Source organism: Syzygium oleosum, unplaced genomic scaffold, assembly GCF_021117445.2.
Source record: "Syzygium oleosum isolate NSW1041296 unplaced genomic scaffold, Sole_v2.1 Sole_v2.33, whole genome shotgun sequence".
NCBI lineage: Eukaryota > Viridiplantae > Streptophyta > Magnoliopsida > Myrtales > Myrtaceae > Syzygium > Syzygium oleosum.
This window is the reverse complement of record NW_026607517.1, coordinates 2,117,466-2,137,363: the sequence shown is the minus strand read 5'-3', so window position 1 is coordinate 2,137,363 and position 19,898 is coordinate 2,117,466. Positions and strand designations below refer to the sequence as shown.

The window sequence follows — 19,898 nt, the reverse complement described above, 5'->3', positions numbered from 1 at the left end:
CTTAGTTATTGATATATCTATCCTTAATTGCATTAGGCATTGTTATTTTTATGTAATATTCTAATATTAGATCTTGTCATTGCAATCCATGGTCATTATAAACCATCTTCTTCAATATCTTACATTCCATTTGATTAAAATTTCAATTCCTTCGCGTTATTTATTGCTGTAATTTTATAAATTCACTACCTAGTACCAACTTTATCTTATTTTTTATTGTGAATCAATACAAAAATTAAAAATTTTATGCAATGTCGAAAGGCAGTTCTTTAGCATCTTACAATCGAAATAACAATTTTATCCAAATAACATATACACATGAAAAGTTAAAGTAGGTTTATTTCAATGGATATGGATTTCCATAAGTTGGATTAAATATGAAAATATTTTAGCAAATAGGTCGAATATGGTATGCGTCGAGTCGGGTGCGAGTCACTAAATATGTATCGCATATAAATGGGCCATTTGACTGCCCTACTCACTACACGTGTGTTCAAAATCAATTTTCAATTCAGCTTCAAGCTCGATCTGCCCAGCCGTATGTCGGTGGTTCCATCATGAGCCATTATTGGGCTTCACCCCCCACGCCTCCAGTCACTCGGGCCGACCTTCCTTATCCTTCCCCACTTCCTCGTGCTCGCTTGCCAGGCACGTCAGGCACACAAGCCACGGCACTCCACATCATTCAAACTAGAAAATTGCCCATGATGACCCCAAGTGGGCAACAAATCATCAAGATTCACTCACCAATTAACCCCGTAATCAAGTCAACGTAATCTAAACTTGGATTGCCATTACTCACTTGCCAACGTAGGATTATTTCTCCAATTTAGGAAACCTTTATCAATTGTCTCTGTTTTCGTCTTAAAGCATCCTCCTTAGTTCTTTCCATTTCTCTCTCATTTTCCCCTAAGGACAAACCATTTTATGGCTCGTTCAACTGGTGACAAGTATTTACTGATAGACATGCGGTCTTACTGGTAAAGGGATTGGAGGGGTGAGAACGGTACTATCACAGGTGTCCGGGTTCGACTTTCACGCTCTGTAAGAAGCATGACAATAGTTTCAAAATGAGGAGAGTCAGTGATATGAATAAAAAAAAGGAAAAATACCACAAAAAACTCCAAACTATGTCACTTGTGACACATTTACCCTGAAATTTTTTTTGTGATATGAAAAACCCCAAACTATGCCACTTGTGATAAATTTACCCTTAATTTTTTTTTATGACACGAAAAACCCAAAATTATTCCACTTGTGACATATTTACCCTGAACTTTTTTTTGTGACATGAAAAACCCCAAACTATGCCACTTGTGACAAATTTACCCTGAACTTTTTTTTATGACACGAAAAACCCAAAATTATGCCACTTGTGACACATTTACTCCATAATACTTTGATCTATGAGCATTTTTTTCTTTTATCTTTTTTCCTTTTTTCTTTTTTTTTCCTTTCTTCTCCGGCCGAGGGAAGCTGGCAAGGGCGGTCTTTGCCGGCGGTGGGTGGGGCGAGGGCTGCCCTCGCCGGAGTCTGGCGAGGGCGACCCTGGCCAGCGTCGGGCGAGGGTCATCCTCGCCAGATCCGGCGAGGGCAACCCTCCCCCGCCCAGGTGTGGGCGACCCTCGCCCGACGCCGGCGAGGGTTGCCCTCGCCCAATCCGGCGAGGGCAGCCCTCGCCCAACCTACCACCGGTGAGGACAACCCTCGCCGGCTTCCCTTCGCCGGAGAAGAAAGGGAAAAAAAAGGAAAAAACAAAAGGAAAAAAGACGAAAATGCCCATGGGTCAAAGTATTGTGGGGGTAAATGTGTCACATGCAGCATAGTTTGGGGTTTTTCGTGTCACAAAAAAAGTTCAGGGTAAATGTGTCACAAGTGACATAGTTTAGGGTTTTTGGTGGTATTTTTCCAAAAAAAAAATACTGGTGACAAGTATTTCGACCAAATTCCGACAAAAAAAAAGTATTTCGACAAAAAAAAACTGGTGACAACTATAATTTCCTCGACAAAATAAACCGCCAAATTCTCAGGTGCGGACACGTGTCCCCTTATTACGCTAAAGACCGCGCAAAACCTGAGGGAATTTCATTCACTATTCGCTTACTTTCGGCGATTTTGGAACAAGGCACAAACAGGGGAGCACCAAAAGAACATTCTCTCCCAAGACGACGACGCGCCCCTTATATAAACTCACAACCACCACCATAGCCATCCCTTTTCTCTCCTCAGATCCAACCCATTTCCATCCAGAGAAGACCCGGGAGATAGCGAATTCGTGTACGGAGATAGATCTATAAACGTTTCCGGAGCTGAGCTCTCTTCTGAGTTCCCGTCCGGGGATGGAGGAGAAGCTGATACAGCGGTTGGAAGCGGCGGTCGCGCGCTTGGAGGCGGTGTCCGCCGCCCCAGGCGTCTCCTCCGCGGGCGGGGACGACGCGTCGGTCGCCGCGACGGATCCGGCGATCCTGGCCTTCGACGATCTGATGGCGCAGTACGTGGCTAGGGTTTCGAGCGCGGCGGAGAAGATTGGGGGCCGGGTGTTGGACGTCACCAATGTTCTGCGGGAAGCTTTCGGCGTCCAGAAGGAGCTGCTCATCCAAATCAAGCAGACGCAGGTGAGTTCGATGTGGGTTGCGGAGGATCTTTTGGGCCCGTATTGTGCTTTGTGAGCTAAGGATTGGTGATCAGTTGTCTCTTTCTCTTTCTGAATGTCGCTGTCCATTTCTGCAATCCATTGTTGACGTCAGGTTTGAGTGGCCGTTTTTGTGGTTGTTGGCCGTAGATGGAGCTCGCGTAACTTGCTCAATTGAAACTCGTAGAACGTGGCTAGTGATATGCTTAGATCTCTTACGTTGGGTTCGTTAACGGCTTTGCTGGCGCTGAAGCACTTAGTTGTCCTGCATTGCCTCATATGTATTGGGTATAAGTGGCCTTTCGCCTCTCTGTTATTATTAACGCTATATATATTCTCGATTTTCAGCGGGAGGAGAATCTAATCTTTTTTTCACTCATAATGAAACCTCTTTCCTTCGAGTTAGTTTCAATTGGTTGGGCAAAGACAAAGATTGTTTCGCTTGTTTGACTAATACCTCGCACTTTCAATTTCAAATCTGGGATTTACGATGTTGCCTGTCACTATTCATAACGAATCTCAATCATTTTATGTTTAGATTGAGGCAGGATCTGGGGTTAGATAATAAGAATTGGGTAGTATGAAATGCTCAATTAAGTGTCTCCAGTAAAATAGAGCGATGGGATGGACGATGAGTGCTTGTTTTACGTACATACTGTATATGGCATCTGTTTGCATCCCTGGCAAGTCTATACTGATGATTGAGCTGCATATGTTAACATGGGTTTTTGTGTTTTATGCAGAAACCTGACCTCGCAGGGTTGGGCGAGTTTCTTAAGCCTCTAAATGAAGTAATAATGAAAGCAAATGCGTTAACTGAGGGAAAGCGATCTGATTTCTTTAACCACTTGAAAGCTGCTGCCGACAGTCTCGCGGCATTAGCATGGATTGCATTCACGGGCAAGGATTGTGGTAAGTTGAAATTTTTTTATTTGTAACTACAACAGATCACTATGGCCTCTTTTGATTTTCTTTTTCCTGTTTTCCTAAGGCATGAGCATGCCAATCGCCCATGTGGAGGAAAGTTGGCAAATGGCAGAGTTTTACAACAACAAGGTACTGTGGATATATGTATGTCAAATGTTATTAGCTAATGTCGGTAGTCAATGAAGGATTCTATTACTGTAGTAAGTAGTAACTAAGCAATAGACGATTAATTTCCTACGACTTTTGCTACTAGAAGTTCACCTAGATGTTATAATCTTCCTTTGAACTGTTTTTGCAAAGCAATTCTCATGGAAACTGTGAAAGAGTTTATCGATTTCATTTATTTGGTGTGGAGATGATAAATACATGATATTACTTCTCATTTCATCGTCATGTGGATATAGCCGGAGACATTCCTTGCCTTAATAGCCATCGCACAACTAACTAAGATTTTTCTTCACCTTTAGATAACTTCCACTGCCTTAGTTTAGTGTTAATGTGCGCTGATCTCGTCTCAACATTGTAGGTACTGGTGACATACAGGAACAAAGACCCAGATCATGTAGAATGGGCAAAAGCTCTGAAAGAACTCTATCTGCCGGGTTTAAGGGAATATGTAAAAGCTTTTTACCCGTTGGGTCCGGTGTGGAGTCCTACTGGAAAAGTAGCCACTTCTGCTGTGTCAAAAGCTCCAGCCAAAAGTGCACCTGCCCCCCCTCCTCCCCCACCTGCATCGCTCTTCAGTTCTGACTCTCCACAAGCTTCATCATCACGCCCGAAGCAAGGAATGGCTGCTGTTTTCCAGGAAATTAATTCGGGGAAGCCTGTAACTTCTGGTAATCACATCTTTTCTCTGTATTCTTTTCGTCATATATGGAAATGATGCAACAAGGAATGATATTCATGATTCGCAGGGCTAAGAAAGGTCACGGATGATATGAAGACAAAGAACCGTAATGACAGAACTGGAGTTGTTGGTGCCAGTGAAAAAGGTGGTCGTACTGGTTCACCATCTTTTTCGAAAGCTGGACCTCCTAAATTAGAGTTACAAATGGGTCGGAAGTAAGTTTGTTTGTTTTTATCTAATGTTGGAAATAAATGCAACAATATGATTCGTGTATATGTCACTGTGGGCAGATGGGCCGTTGAAAATCAAATTGGAAAGAAAAACTTGGTTATTGATGATTGTGATGCAAGACAGTCTGTCTATGTGTTTGGATGCAAAGATTCTCTCTTGCAGATTCAAGGTACTCTATGCCCCTTGAAATGTTTGTTGTCATATTATCACTTGAACGCTTAAGTCTTGGCTAGTGGTTGCTGAAGTTTTGACAGCTCTTCTTCCTGGTCAGTTGAATGGAGATAGCAACTAATCTTTGTTTGACCAATTGCAGGGAAAGTTAACAACATAACTGTTGACAAGTGCACTAAAATGGGAGTCGTATTTTCGGTTAGTATCAGCTTTTTAGATATGTGCATGTTTGTATTGTTTTATAAGAGATGCATACTGAGGCACATGTTATTGTGCTCTTTACTTATTGCAGGATGTCGTTGCTGCTTGTGAGATTGTGAACTGCAGTGGTGTTGAAGTGCAATGTCAGGTACGAAGTTTGTGCGAGCGTGTGCATTCAGACACATCCCAAATTAACGAAGATATTCTTTGATCTTCTTCGCTTCCAAGAGTTACAATAGCTTCTCCAAGTGAAAAAGATGATCTTCCTTGGTAACATTACCCATCTTGCACTTTCAGGGATCAGCTCCAACGATATCTGTGGATAACACTGCTGGCTGTCAGTTGTATTTGAGCAAAGATTCCTTGGGTACATCCATAACAACAGCTAAGTCGAGCGAGATCAATGTTTTAGTACCTGGCGCTGAGCCTGATGGTGATTGGGTACATTCACGTCTCTTAGAAATTTTCTTCTCTAGTCAACTTCAAATTGTTCAAGTGCTTCCATTTTTTTTTCTGATCTGTGTCCTTAGATGGTTTGTATATATGACACATTTTGGTAGTTAAGTAGGAACATTAGAGTTCTAGTGTTTAATATTTGTCATATGCAAATGCCCTCTTCATGAGCTTGTCTCTCATGGAATAAGTGTGGGAGGAAAATGGTTTGTGACTAGCACATATTCTTTTTCAGTTGCAATTGCCTGGATTAGGTGGCTCTGCAGATCCTCTTCCAATAGAAGACCCCTTTATCCCGTTCCCTATGCCATTTTTTGCCGATAAAAGGTGTTCTTGCATCTGGCCAAGAGAAGAGAAGACTATGCACGAATTCATTTTTTGCATGTCACTTGCTTTCATGACATTTGCTTTCTTTCATAATAGTCATTCAGTGGATCATACGACGCCTTTTCTGGTGGAGAAATAAATTCCTATGTGCTTTGGTGATGTTAGCAAGGAGTAAACATAGAAAAAGGTTTTGAGTGGCGGATGCATGATATAGGTTGAGGGGACAGACAAAATGGGGGGTGGGGTGTGGGGTGGAGAAGGAGGGAGGGAGAGAGGACTGCAAGTAAAGGAGGTGGATTTCTGTTTGATCATTTATTGTGGTTAATTTACCAAAGCCATTGTGTTGCAGGGTGAGCATGCTTTGCCGCAGCAGTACATACATGAATATAAGGATGGGCAGTTTGTGACTACTCCAGTCTCTCACTCTGGCGGGTAAATGAGATTTCTTCGGCTGTCCGGTGCCTTCCATGATTCTTCCATTCTTTTAGCGGTTGATGGTGGTTTTATATTTTTTCTTTTGCCCGATGATTTGTTATTAGAACTCAACTACATGGTTGTATGCTCTTTTCCTTTGCTTGGTACATCGAGTTTTTCAATCTCAATATATACGGTTTTGTAGCTCTGTTCTACATGGGTTTGGTTGTGGTGAGCCTTTTTGTCTACCTCCTCATGTTGTACAAGAACATACACTCTGTAATGTGTTCTTATGATCAAGTTATGCTAATTTCAATCTGCAGACATTGTGATTGTGTTGAAATGTGGGCCTGTAGTTTGTGGTATGTATATAGTTCTGACGTGATGCATCATACATGGGATGCGGGTCCCCTATCTTCTATTGGAGTTGGTAAACTTTGCCCACTTGTTGTAATCATCGTGTTGAGCTAGTATCTACTGGCTATAATTAATAATTTGATTCACAGGTTTCGTCCATTTTTTTGCTCATGGAATCTTGGAAACTTTAGAAATTTATTAAGCAGATCATGTATGTAAGGCCGAGCAATACGATGATGCATGTTAATATTGCTTTTTGTGGCACTGGCGCTGGCACATGTCATATCTTTTTCTATGGTTGTTTTCTGCCGGAACAATGTCCAATGTAACTAGTGAAACATAACTCAATGGTAGTAAAGGTTTAAAAGGAGATGGCATACAGAGTCTACCGCGTCGAAAAGGAGGTAAACCCATGAAATCCACAATATCCATATAGTTAATCTTTTTAAAGACCCCTTTCCGAATACAGTCCAGAAGCTGGAAGTTGTCGAATGCAATTTAGACGATCAATTATGGACAACGTTGCAACCAAAAGAAAGAAATTAAGGCCAACGTAACATCAACACCGCAAGAATGCCTTTCCTAATTGCGCCTCCCTCTTAATTCTTCAATAACCATATGTACTAAAACACCGGCATGAAGTACACTCCGCATGCTATATTTTGAAGTTTCGATCAACTCGATTCAAATGCTTGGACATGGAGGGGTTCAGGCTTAGACGGATTCGAAGTTCGATTCAAGTACTCGAGACCAACAAATTCGCAACAGATCCAGCAAACCATGCATGAACACAAGGCCGAAAACAATCGGGAAGGATTGTGGACCGTCCCATCAATTTCTCTAGTCTTTACCAGATACAAATGTTGTCCATATCCCTCCAGATTATGGAAATCAATGTATTGCCCCAAGTTTAATTGGGACGGATCTTGGGACCGGGACATGGAAAGGCAAAGTGGGTCTGTGCAATTAAGAACGCAATCGGAGCACCGATCAAAACGCGAAAGCGAGACATTAACTCTACGAGCACGTTTGACACTTTAATCCCGACAGCAATGCCAAGCGTTCTCCATGCCCACCGACCTTTCTTTAACCTTCTTATCGTTGTAACAACCTTAGCTTCTGCAATGGGGAGACACCCAGATTGACATACGGGGGCCGATCGTCTCCCACGTGTTAGTATTTATTCGCTCTCTAACACTCAAAAACTCTTCACTCCAACAGTTGCAGACTTCGAAACCACCTCGTTTCTTCGTCGTCTCCATTCGTACTCTCCTTCTTCTCCTTCTCCTTCTTACTTGGAAGGAAGAAAAGATCACACTGGTAGTGACTAAAAGCTAGTTCGATTTCCCATGGCCTCCTTTTCCCATCTCTGGGTCCTTGCGCTTTTCTTGGTCACGGTGCTACGAGCATCTCATGTTGCAAGTGAGTTCAACGTTTGATTTCTCGACGTCTTCTGGGAATTTCTTGCTTCATCTCGATGTGTGCACAAAAAACATAATGCAGAGTTTTCCTCGAAAAGAACTTTAAAAGGCTCTGTAAGCTATGTCTAGGTGAAAGTAAAACTGGAAGTCATGAATGTTGCGTTGACATCGGCCTAACCTTTTGGTGGTTTTGCTGTTGTTCCTAGGATCTGATCAATCTCACAATGGAAGCCAAGGTGGTGACCATCTCGGTTCTTTGCCAGCCTCCGGGAAGCTCCATGATTCCACCTCAATCGGCAAAGTAAGACGTGAAACAAATATGATACAGGTTCGTTGCGTTTAGGCCCAACGGTCAATGTACACTAATTAATGATGGGTTATATCTTAAATAGAATTGGGATATGTATACTAGAAGTCCTAAAACTTGTCACAAAAGTGCAATTGAGTCTTAAAACTTTCAAAAAGTGCAAACAAGTCCTAAAACTTGTCACGAAAGTGCACTTGAGTCCTAAAACTTTCAAAAAGTGCAAATAAGTCCTAAAACTTGTCACGAAAGTCCAAACAAGTCCTAAAACTTGTCACAAAAGTGCAAACAAGTCCTAAAACTTTCAAAAAGTACAATCAATGGAAGGACTTGATTGAACCAATTTGATAAGTTTTAGGACTTGTTTGCACTTTCGTGACAAGTTTTAGGACTTGTTTGCACTTTTTTAAAGTTTTAGGACTTAAGTGCACTTTCGTGACGAGTTTTAGGACTTGTTTGCACTTTTTGAAAGTTTTAGGACTCAATTGCACTTTCGTGACAAGTTTTAGGACTTTGAATGCACTTATCCCAATAGAATTAGAACAATCACACAGATAATAGAAAAATTGACACACGAATTTACCCAAGTTTACCTTAGAATAGGGCTATGTCCTGCAAAGGGATTCTACCATGATATTTAGGTTTGCAACCACAACAACTCGTCACAATGATCTCATACGAGTACAATATATATATGACTTAAAATGGGCCCAAAGCCCAAGCCTATTCGAATCCCTTTGATCTCACAACAAACGGGTCAGCTTAAAATACAAGCCTAAAAGAAAAAAACCCAATGTTGTTTCGGGGGCGCTGTCCCCGAGCTCTGTCCGCTCATCGGGGAGCGGAACCCCCGCCCGCTGTTCAGACAGCGCGACCCCCGACATTCCGTGCGTGGGGGTTACATATCATCGGTTCATACTTTAATTTTCCTAAGTTCATGTGGACGTGTTTGGTATGAGAAACAAGGATTCCCAAAGTATTTGCCAACTCCAACAATTAACAGTTGCAAAATAAAGCTGCTGAAGACAAGAATGACTCAGCACATCGCCGGAAAGATAGCGAGTTCGTAGGCGCGTAAGTTGTTATAGCGAACTGTTCTAGCCTCACAATTCGAATGAATCGGATATCTAAGTGAAATATACACACGCTTCTCATGCGTAAAATGTTGCTTAGACCGATCAAGAAAATAAAACCCCATAGAAATCAAATGAACCCTCATAATCTCCCGTAGAAATCAGAGGCGAATGGAGGATCTTGGTGTTTGCCCCATGGCGGCGTCCCGGACCCTCAGTTGAAGGGCAATCTAGACTACGCATGCGGCCACGGCACCGATTGCAATCCGATCCAACCAGGGGCTTCTTGCTTCGAACCCAACACCATGCAGTCTCATGCCGCTTACGCCATGAACTCGTGCTACCAAACCAACAGCAAGGAACCTGGGAGCTGTGATTTCCAGGGCACTGGAACGCTTACGAACAACGACCCTAGTAAGCCTTCGCTTCTCTCATCATAATTAAGGAGATCTCCCACATACCTATGCCTGTCTTAGGACCTGACTGATTGGACTAGGAAGATGAACCTAGTCATTAATTGTGCATGTCTCTCTCTTATATACGCAGTTGCGCATTCATTCAGTCGATTTGCTTGGTTATATGGACTTGTTTTGTTCCAGGCTATGGAAACTGCAACTATCCTGGCTGAGTCGGGTCTGAAAGATCGATCGATGACTTTCATTAAGTTAATGTTGAATAAAGAAGAGAAAAAAGGAGAACATTACAGTTAGTACTACTATATCATTTGGACATTGCAAATGTAAACCCTCGCCTTCTTCCATCACGAAATTTTACTGGATTAGGAATCATGCTAACACTCTGGATGCTTATTAAGCAAAAGTCAATCCATATAGGAAACCAAAAGCTCCGCTTGCTATATTATATAACAAGTTCCGGGGAATATGAACGAATAAGGTACAGTTTGGTGGTTCAATCTCGTCAATCTCGTTGTCAAACTGAAAAACCTAATAGCAGAAATACGCGCCGAAGAATCAAAACACACCAGACTCGTTTGCAGTTTGGTTTGGGTTGGAAACAAAACAAAGGGTTTTTTCTTCTTCTATTTTTTCTTTCTTCTGGTAAGTTCAAGAACTTAAATTTGCTGAACTGGGCTAGAAAGAATTAAAACCTACCCTATTTCGAACTAAGGGAGAATCAGAATAGGTTACTTTAAATACAAGAGATAAAAATGTAAATAAAGAGATTAACAAGCAACATATTTGGTTTAAAAAAAGTTGTTGTTCGCTCGACCCAATTTGAAAAAAATTGTTTGATACGGTCGTTAAACATTTTAATTTCCGGAAAAGGGCTCTTCCATCGAATCAAACCGTACCAAATCCCACTCGGTATTATTTATACCAAAAGGACAGAAACAACCGTGCTCTCGAAGAACCTTACCAAAAAAACACTGTGCTCTCGAAGATATCTAAAATCGCAAATGAACGAATATGATAATTAATATATATAAAAAATCCTCAATAAGGAACAACGAATCCGTTGTCGTCCAGCGGTTAGGATATCTGGCTTTCACCCAGGAGACCCGGGTTCGATTCCCGGCAACGGAACTTTTTGCTTTATTTTCTCTCTCTTTTGGCCTAATTTCACTCTCATCCCACCGGCTTGCAGCTCACTTTTGATGGAATCTAAAGACCAGCCTCACATGGAACTGATTATTGACACAAACTAGTCACGGTAACGCGAAACCTCCGACCATAGTGAAGTCACGAACCTTGCATATGTACGCATTCTATGTTCATACTTGTGCAAAGTTCGATTTGACCTTACATCGAGAAAGATCCGCCCCTACTCGAAACTTCTGGCATATGTTGTATTATTTGGTAGGTTTTGCGATTCACTTTATTAAGTTTGATCAAGCTGATCATGCGATTTAAACCAAAGAAAAGGTACGATGCTTGTCAATGATCAGGTGTCCTCTCTTTTGCATGAAAAAAAATATGTTCCGTTTTAAGATATGAGTGAATTGAATCGCCTTTTTTCTTTTCCTTTGATGTTATTATCATGTAAATCTCGAGTCGGGTTTTGCGTAACACGCAAAATTTACTTCTTGAATCAAATGGGGCCGAACACTTTCATAAAAGCTAAAAGATTTGAGAGGAATTACCCTATTGCCGATCCTGATCCGATCCTTATAATAATTGATACAAAATGATATATGGTATCTGAATTTATGAGATATAATGTCTTGTCTTTCTTTGCTTGGTGCAATTTCCGAAACCTAACATAATTCCAAATCATATATGCAACTCGTATTGAGAATCAATCTATTAATACTTTTTAAGAAGTAACCAGAGGATATAATGTTTAGTAATTAAATGAGAAAAGGAATGAAGTAATAATGTACAGATTCTTTGTGAGATCTTTGTAATTAAGTGATTTTCAAAACCAGACATTGTCATTAACTAGAGCAACTCCTTTCTTAATTCGGTAATCAGAATCTAGAGATTACGTGCTATTGAATCAGCCCACCTGTGTTCGTATATATTCAATCTCTTCCTCTACCGCTCTCGCCACACCAGCAATTCCTTTCTTCTTCTTCTTCTTCTTCTTCTTCCATGGCGTCATTTTCACATTTCTGGGTCCTGACGCTCTTCTTGGCCACGGTGCTGGAAGGTTCTCGATTGGCAAGTGAGTTTTACCGTGATTTCTCGACCTTTTTCCGGGAATTTCTTGCCTAATCTCGACGTATGCATGAAAGCATGAAAGCATGATGCAATGCTCTCCTGGAAAGAGTCTAAACATTTGTGAATATGTCAAGGCCAAACATGCGCTCACTGTGATGAAGGAGTGTGACCCCTACCGACTTGGGCGGTTTTGCTGTTTTCTGTAGGTTCTCAATCATATGATGGAGGGCGGGCCGCCCAGGATCTGCTGTCTTTGTCGTCGGCCACCAGGAAGCTCCTCGACGACCCCACCTTAATCGGCAAAGTAAGATGAGAGGGGGAAAGAAAAAAAAAATTGAGGACAGGCTCATCTGATGGCACTTGTGCAAAATACAATGAACCTCAAAGAAATCCCCAGGGAAATAAACCCTTGTTCTCCCCTGCAGAATTCAGTGTTACCAGCCAGTGGGGAGTGGTGCGTACCTGCGGATGGCGTCCCGGACCAACAGCTGCTGGCGAATCTAAACTTCGCCTGTGCCAACGGCGCTGACTGCATCCCGATGCAACCGGGCCGCCCTTGCTTTGAACCCAACACCCTGCTGTTTCATGCCGCTTACGCCATGAACGACTACTTTCAATACCATGGCAGGAATCCCCAAGCTTGTAGTTTCAGCGGCACCGGATCGTTTACAAACAAAGACCCCAGTAAGCCGTCGTCTCTCTCGTTACAGATATTGAAAATCTCCACGAATTTACGCTTGCCTTAGGACCGGATTGATCTGACCAGATGAACTTAGTCATTGCACATTCATAATCGTTCAGTTGATTCACTTGGTTTTATGGATTGGTTTCTTCCAGGTACCAAGAGATGCAAATTTCCTGGTTGAGTTGGGTTTGAAAGATCATTTTCTCCAATCGATACTAAATAAAGAAGAAAAAGGAAAGTTACATTGCACTAGTCAGGGTCTCCATGATCATTCGGACTATGCAAATGTAAAAAGCTTCGTTTCTTCATGATTTGATGTCATAAAATCTGACCTTTTGATCTCCAAAATGTCCATAACTCTCTGAGATGGCCATCGGAAGGAATGACTATGATGCCATCCATCAAGTAATAACGGCGAAATTCCGTTGGATTATGGGTCACGCTAACACTCGAAGGCTCGTGTTATACATACTCAAACTTTACTCATCCAAAATTTCAACGTGAGCCGTCGTGAAATAGAGGAAAGCACGATCCGGTTTGGTTGAGTTTGGACTTTAAACCAAATCAAATCGCATTAATATGATTGGAGGAAAAACGGAATCGTATCGAATCAAACCAAACTCTGCTTTCGGTTGAACCGAACCCAACCGATTTTCCTTCTTCTATTTGGTCTCCTTTTTGGGTAGTTTCGTTGACTAAAATAGCTTAGAAGAGTACTGATTTCATGAAGAAACCAAAGCCCTCTGCTCATAACAAGTCAAACATCCACACAAAATGAAAAATCAAAGCTATTTCGAACTGAAAAAGATAGGCTTCTTTAAATATATACAAGTGACAAATATTTGAAAAAAATTTAACAGGCGGCTTGGTTTGGTTTGCAAAGATTCAATACCAAATTAAACTCTACAATAGTCTGGTTTCCCTTCCCCCCCTCCCCCGAAAAAATCCTCTTAAATTGAAGATAGACAGCACCATGCTCTTGAAGATAGAAGAGAAAAAAGGGTTATCTTCGACATGTACAACGGATCCATTCCGATCCAATGTATGAGCCTTCAGCCGAGAGACTCGGTTCGGTTCCCGACAAAAGAACTCGTTTGTCCTTATAATATATTTCTCTCTCTCTTTCTCTCTCTCTAAAATGCATTGAAGTCTTGCCATCTCCCGCGTTTTCAATTGTCCCCGAGATGGTCCCTCCGTTTTCGTCTATTCCATCGAATCGATTTCGCGATGCATGTGTGAATCGCTTCATTTGAGGCACATATTTCCTTTTCCACACCATAATTAAGGTCAGACCTATTGAATCATCGTTTCCTACTCACGATTCAACGATTCGATTTCCGCAATTTCAAACTCCTGGTGTGGAGAGGAATCTTTAATCCCTTTGACTTTCTACCGGTCGAACCCCCCCCCCCCCCCCCCCGCAAAAAGAAGGTACACATCATATCGTGCGGCCAAATCTATCAAGCCAATCGTGAGGCGAGCAAAGAAATTATATTTTTTCCAAGTGTGAACTTCCGGACCATGGCGAAGTCAAGAACCATGGGAACACACGCGCATTCCATGTTCATATTCGTGCACAAGTCAACCCCATCTCGTCAAATTCATAAATTGATCAAATTTTGATCAGGCAATTTAATCAAAAGAAGAAGATGGGCCATGCTCGTGTTGATGATCTTCCACGCGAATGACTTTCTCCCTTCTAATTGCAAAGGCGAAAAGCTGATTTCTTATATTATTTCCACATAAATCGCGAATCTATTTCTTGCGTGGCGAACAAAATCACCTTGCGAGCGGGATACCGACGAAATATTTCTATTCAATCCCAAATGATTCGTGAGGAATTATTAAATTATAGGGAGTCCAACTTGATATTTTTAGGGCAGATACCATAAAGAGAAAAACTGCAAACTATACTTACTGTGACATAAATATCCAAAGTTTTGTGTATCACAAAAAATCCTAAACTTGCCCACTTTGACACAAGTATCCCCAACTATTTTTTTGTGTCATGAAAAAATCCAAATTTATACATGCATGACATATACATCCTCTGATTCGGTTTTATTCAATAAATATTTGTCATACTGGTATAAACTCGGAGTTTTTTTTATCTTTCCCTTTTCTCGATGGGAAAGATGGACATCTCAGAGGCTTGGTTGGTCTGGTAAGATATTTAGCAATGGCTCCAAAAAACAGGACTTAGCTTATCAAAAAAGGCCTCGATCGAATGGAAGACAAAAGCAAGATCAAAGCAAAACGCTACCGTCGGTGAAAAAGAGTAGACTTTTTATCTGGATTGGCACGGAGAGAATTAAGAACTCCTAGCGAGTATAAATGATTAGGTGGCCGCACCTCCCATTGTTAAAGAATTCCGGATAAAAAAGAAAGAGGATTTTCCGTGGAATTAACCATATTTTTTTTATTTTATTACGTGATGGCTGTAAATAGTAAAATGAGAATCAAACACGATTGACTAGTACGACTCATTTTCTTTCCTTTTTCTTTTTGTAATTTCCAAAAATTAACCGGGGTCAAGTCGGGAAAACCGGTGGCCGGTGAAGAATATACGTGCGACCCCCGCACGACCCGATGATAATCATCGAAATTTCCCACGGCGGCAGCAGAAGAGGCGGTGGGCCCGGCGGCGTCAGTCAATTCAGTCCTCCCTCCCTCCCTCTCCCTTCCGCCTCCGTCTCCCGTCTCCCGTCTCCGTCCCGCGCACCTCCTTCAGCTGTTCGTTCAGACGCCCTCCAATCGATCGGTGCTTCGATTCTCTCTCCGCCCGATCTCTCCTCCCCTCACCTCCCCGGTCCGTACACCCCTCGCGAAACCCTACCTCCGAAGCTCGCTCCCTCCTCCGATGCGGCATCGCCGCCGGAACCTGACCCGCAGCTCTCGCCGGTGAACCGAGCCCGGGGGCGATGACGTGACGTGCTTCTTCTGCTCAGGGAAGGGGGAACCTCTGCGGGGGGGCGGGCGCGCGCGAGCGAGAACGATGTCCGTGGCGGAGCTGAAGGAGCGCCACAAGGTCGCGACCGAGACCGTCAATTCCCTGCGGGAGCGGTTGAAGCAGAAGCGAGTGCAGCTGCTGGACACCGATGGTTGGTGTTTCGTTTTGATCGATTTCCCCCTTTCTTCTATCCACGCCTTCGCGGCTGGTTTGTGTGTAGGGGTTTCGCCTCCCTTTCCGTGCGGGTTGTGACCGAGCGCTTCGATCTGTTTTGGTTGATTGCGTGCAGTGGCCGGGTACGCGAGGGCTCAGGGGAAGGCTCCGGTCACTTTCGGGCCGACGGATCTGGTGTGTTGCAGGACCTTGCAGGGCCACACTGGCAAGGTAAATAATTGGACGGCTTGGGATTTGTGGTTGCATGTGTAGTGTTCGTGCTGCTGCGGAGGATTTATCGGAATTCGAGGGGTCGGACTCTCGGCGACAATGAACTGCTACGTGCTGTCGAAATTCCCAATCTCCGCGAAACTGCCGCGTCTTAATTCCTTGATTAGTTCATTTGGACACACAGGGTTTTGTTGCCATCGGTTCTTTTTTTTTCCCCTTTTGATTTTTTCCTTTCCAGGAGTGGTATCTGCAGTTCACCAAATGGTGGTGAGAGTATCCTTTTCAAATTGTCTCTTTCGGACAATTCAAGCATGCTGCCGGTCTCGTGTTACGATTCTTTTACGGTTTCATTGTTGACCGAAAGGCAATAAATAAAAACAGTAGCAAAAGCATTAAGATTTAACCGATTGGCTAAAAAATTCATGAATAAGGTGAAGAATGAAACCTGTTGTCAAGCTTCTTAAGGGGTTCTTAGGGAGATTGCGTCGAACTCTCATCCTGAGCTTGAGTAATGGAAGTATGGCCTGTTCAGCTGGCAGATGGTGGCTTGTAATAGTGAGGTTTCAAGGAGTCAAGTGAGTGATCGAGTAGAAACAGTGGAAGTATCCACGATTGCTGCCATAATTGCATCGCCCGCTCCCCACACGTGCGCGCGAATGTTTTTGTCTTTGTTTCTTTCCTGTCTTTGCTTTCCTGGTCGAAGGATAATTTCTCTGACTCTCCTATGTTTAAAATTGATCTGCATCCTCTCATGACATAACTTGCAGGTATACTCACTAGATTGGACTCCTGAAAAGAATCGCATTGTCAGTGTGTCTCAAGATGGGAGATTTATAGTGTGGAATGCTCTGACCAGTCAGAAAACTCATGCCATAAAGCTTCCTTGTGCATGGGTAATGACATGTGCTTTTGCACCGAACGGTCAGTCTGTTGCCTGTGGCGGTCTTGATAGTGTTTGCTCTATCTTCAACCTCAATTCCCCCGTTGACAGGGATGGGAACCTACCAGTATCAAAAATGCTCAGTGGGCATAAGGGTTATGTGTCATCATGTCAGTATGTACCAGATGAAGACAGTCGCCTGATTACAGGATCTGGTGACCAGACATGTGTCTTGTGGGATATTACTACGGGTCTTAGAACTTCTGTCTTTGGAGGAGAATTTCAATCAGGGCACACTGCTGATGTTTTAAGGTACCATATTTGTCTATGCCGAATCACTTTGCCCCTTTAATCTACCGGAATTAGGATCATCTATTTCGTCTGTACGCGGTCTTGCAAACTGAGACATTTTGTTGGAAATGAACTCATAAGTCTGTTAATTATGCTATTCCAGCGAACTTTGTCTTATGCACTCAAGCATCTGAGGAGGTGTCTCTTGTCTAGAAACTTCACATTGATTTAATAAGTTCCAATGGATTTGCTTGTGCAGAGATTTGTGATTGCCGTTTCCTTAATCAGAGAGTAGCTTATTTCATGAGTGTATTTTCACAATGCTTGTCACCAAATATTTCTCAATCCCCTAGCAATCTCGTGACCGATGCCTAGAGAGTTAAGCTTATGTAAAATTCTACTACTGAAGCTAATATATGTTTGTACTTTTCAGTGTGTCAATCAATGGATCAAACTCAAGAATGTTCATTTCTGGTTCATGTGATTCAACTGCCCGGCTGTGGGATACTCGCGTTGCAAGTCGAGCCGTCCATACATATCATGGACATGAAGGCGATGTAAATGCCGTAAAGTTCTTTCCAGATGGAAATAGATTTGGAACTGGGTCTGATGACGGTACTTGCAGGCTCTTTGACATCAGAACAGGGCACGAACTTCAAGTGTACTATCAGCAGCATGGCGTCAATGAGATCCCGCATGTCACCTCCATTGCATTTTCCATTTCGGGGAGGCTGCTAATTGCTGGATACTCAAATGGTCACTGCATTGTGTGGGATACGTTGTTGGCCCAGGTAATATGTTGTGGAGTACAGAGTGCGAAGGTCTGAATTATTTGCTTTAGATCCTTGTCTGGAATCCCATTCAACTTATCATTTTGGGGAGAGAGACTTGCAGTTCCTTGTTGAAGACCATTGTGATAAGTTGTCCAAAGTATTAGTCTTAGACCTGGCAAATGGATTCTTCTTGTGAGTCGTCACTAAATTCTATGCAAGCAAGTTCCTTTGCTATAGGGGGACATGATGCACATCCTGTATCATCTTTTAGGTTGGAATGGAGTAAGTTTGATTTATTCGTTTATCTGTGCAGGTGGTGTTAAACTTAGGCTTGTTGCAGAACTCACATGAAGGTCGGATCAGCTGTTTGGGTGTGTCTGCTGATGGAAGTGCCTTGTGTACTGGCAGTTGGGATACAAACCTAAAGGTTAGAATTGTGCTAAAGCTTCGCCATTTGACATTGCTTTGGGCCAAACTGATACTGATATTAGTATTAGAAGTGCAGTGATTCGTCCTGCCTTCTTTCTTCAATTAGTCGGCATCTGAGCTGCATTTTGGTTGAGGTCCTCCTCTACTCCTCTGTCATCTGCTTTGTCAAAATGATAATTGTCCGGGGTCTTTTCAAACACTCTGTCATCTGATATACTAGAGTTCGTGGTGCTTTGTGTTAATCCCAGTGTTGTCCTTGTTAAAGTACTTCCCAACCAAACAAGATGTCGAGAGTGTTTTGGAGAAGTACGGTATCCGGGCACTCCCATTTAGAAAGAAGTGTCGAAGGTTTCCTTTCTATAATATTTATGTATTTCAACTCAAGATGCTAATTATCTGGAATATTTAGTTCTATATTTTATTGAACTTTTGGAATTTGGTCAACTGTTCATGGTCTTCCTGCGCTGAGCATGCAGCCTGTTCCTTGCTTCATTGTTTTTCTCTAAATTGTGATGCTTTGATTTTGTCGTTCTTTCACTTTAAGTCTGTCAAAAGTTTTTATACTTTTCAGGGTAATTATGCTTCCATGTGTGAGTCATTACTAGCTACCTGTAGTAGCATCCAAACTAAATGCTTTCATTTTCGACCAAAAAATAAAAAAAAAACTAAATGCTTTCATTAATTTCGATTGGAACAAGTCATATGTTATATGTTCCAAAAGCTACTACTATTATAGAAGCCCTACATATGTTGCCCAGGAGGTATCTCTGAATGGCTTTTTTGTTAGTTTTCCGAGTTACACATGTTTGGCACGGACTCATCGTGTTATTGCAAGGAGTCTTGCCAGACATGGATGGAGCTTTGCGGAATTTTCTGTGTTCAGAACCTGGGTCAAGTCTGTTATTAATTGCTGGGTTCAGGATAGCTCATGCGAGTGATCATTCCATCCTTTTGTTGATGGGGAAATAAGCTAAGCACATTTCGTTTCTCTCCTTCCGACAGATTTGGGCTTTTGGAGGGATTCGGAGGATGACTTGATTTCTCCAGGAGCCGAAGCCTATGATTTCCTCAAGGTTTCTCTCATTTCATGGCATCGCGCCCGTTTCATTACGTGCCCATAATTGGTGGAAAAGTATATTTGAGAAGCCCTAATCCTGTAATTGCACTGTTGTCATTACGATGCTGAAAGAGAAAATGACATGGATTCAATCAATCGTCTCATGATAACCAGAACAAGGCTTCCGTGGTTGTAATTTTATCCTCATTGTTTCTGTGCTTGCTCTGTTCCCAAGGTCCATTCTCATGAACGTCTTGTTTCTCTGTTGTAAATTTCTTTCGTGCATTTGTATTTCCGCTTGCTTTTTATTGAGATTTTCATCAGATGCAGATCCTGAAGTAATAACGTTTGTACCCAAAATAGTCAATGACACACCGCCGTGGAGCTCCTTAGACTGTAGGGGTGGAAAATGGGCCGCCCCGGCTCCATCCATCCCGGAGTTTTTATTGGAAGAATGGTTCGGTAACAGA

The 19,898-nt window shown here is 42.4% G+C and overlaps 3 protein-coding genes, 1 long non-coding RNA gene and 1 other non-coding gene across 5 annotated transcripts; 4 read left to right on the top strand and 1 right to left on the bottom strand.

Moving 5' to 3' along the window:
- The first annotated feature begins 2,095 nt into the window (after window positions 1–2,095).
- LOC115672555 (cyclase-associated protein 1) lies at window positions 2,096–6,546 on the top strand. The gene is made up of 10 exons (XM_030594366.2): window positions 2,096–2,615; window positions 3,376–3,544; window positions 3,624–3,688; window positions 4,086–4,395; window positions 4,474–4,621; window positions 4,697–4,806; window positions 4,951–5,006; window positions 5,101–5,157; window positions 5,307–5,450; window positions 6,139–6,546. Exons 1-10 carry the CDS (start codon window positions 2,340–2,342, stop codon window positions 6,223–6,225), a joined length of 1,422 nt encoding a protein of 473 aa, XP_030450226.1. The 5' UTR covers window positions 2,096–2,339; the 3' UTR covers window positions 6,226–6,546.
- Window positions 6,547–10,830: 4,284 nt separating this feature from the next.
- TRNAE-UUC (transfer RNA glutamic acid (anticodon UUC)) lies at window positions 10,831–10,902 on the top strand. Its single transcript has one exon. It is a non-coding gene; the product is annotated as a tRNA-Glu (tRNA).
- Window positions 10,903–11,760: 858 nt separating this feature from the next.
- Window positions 11,761–13,012, top strand: LOC130135491 (major pollen allergen Ole e 10-like). The gene is made up of 4 exons (XM_056304915.1): window positions 11,761–11,983; window positions 12,186–12,283; window positions 12,405–12,663; window positions 12,817–13,012. The coding sequence occupies exons 1-4, from the start codon at window positions 11,911–11,913 to the stop codon at window positions 12,843–12,845; spliced, it is 459 nt and encodes a 152-aa protein (XP_056160890.1). The 5' UTR covers window positions 11,761–11,910; the 3' UTR covers window positions 12,846–13,012.
- On the bottom strand, window positions 11,882–12,544 carry LOC130135492 (uncharacterized). Its single transcript, XR_008814851.1, has 2 exons — window positions 12,418–12,544; window positions 11,882–12,270 (listed from the first exon to the last, which is right to left on the bottom strand). It is a non-coding gene; the product is annotated as an uncharacterized LOC130135492 (long non-coding RNA).
- A 2,477-nt stretch (window positions 13,013–15,489) lies between the features above and the next one.
- LOC115672454 (guanine nucleotide-binding protein subunit beta-2) lies at window positions 15,490–19,757 on the top strand. Its single transcript, XM_030594263.2, has 6 exons — window positions 15,490–15,765; window positions 15,904–15,998; window positions 16,766–17,190; window positions 17,603–17,960; window positions 18,256–18,369; window positions 19,374–19,757. Exons 1-6 carry the CDS (start codon window positions 15,660–15,662, stop codon window positions 19,407–19,409), a joined length of 1,134 nt encoding a protein of 377 aa, XP_030450123.1. The 5' UTR covers window positions 15,490–15,659; the 3' UTR covers window positions 19,410–19,757.
- Window positions 19,758–19,898: the final 141 nt, after the last annotated feature.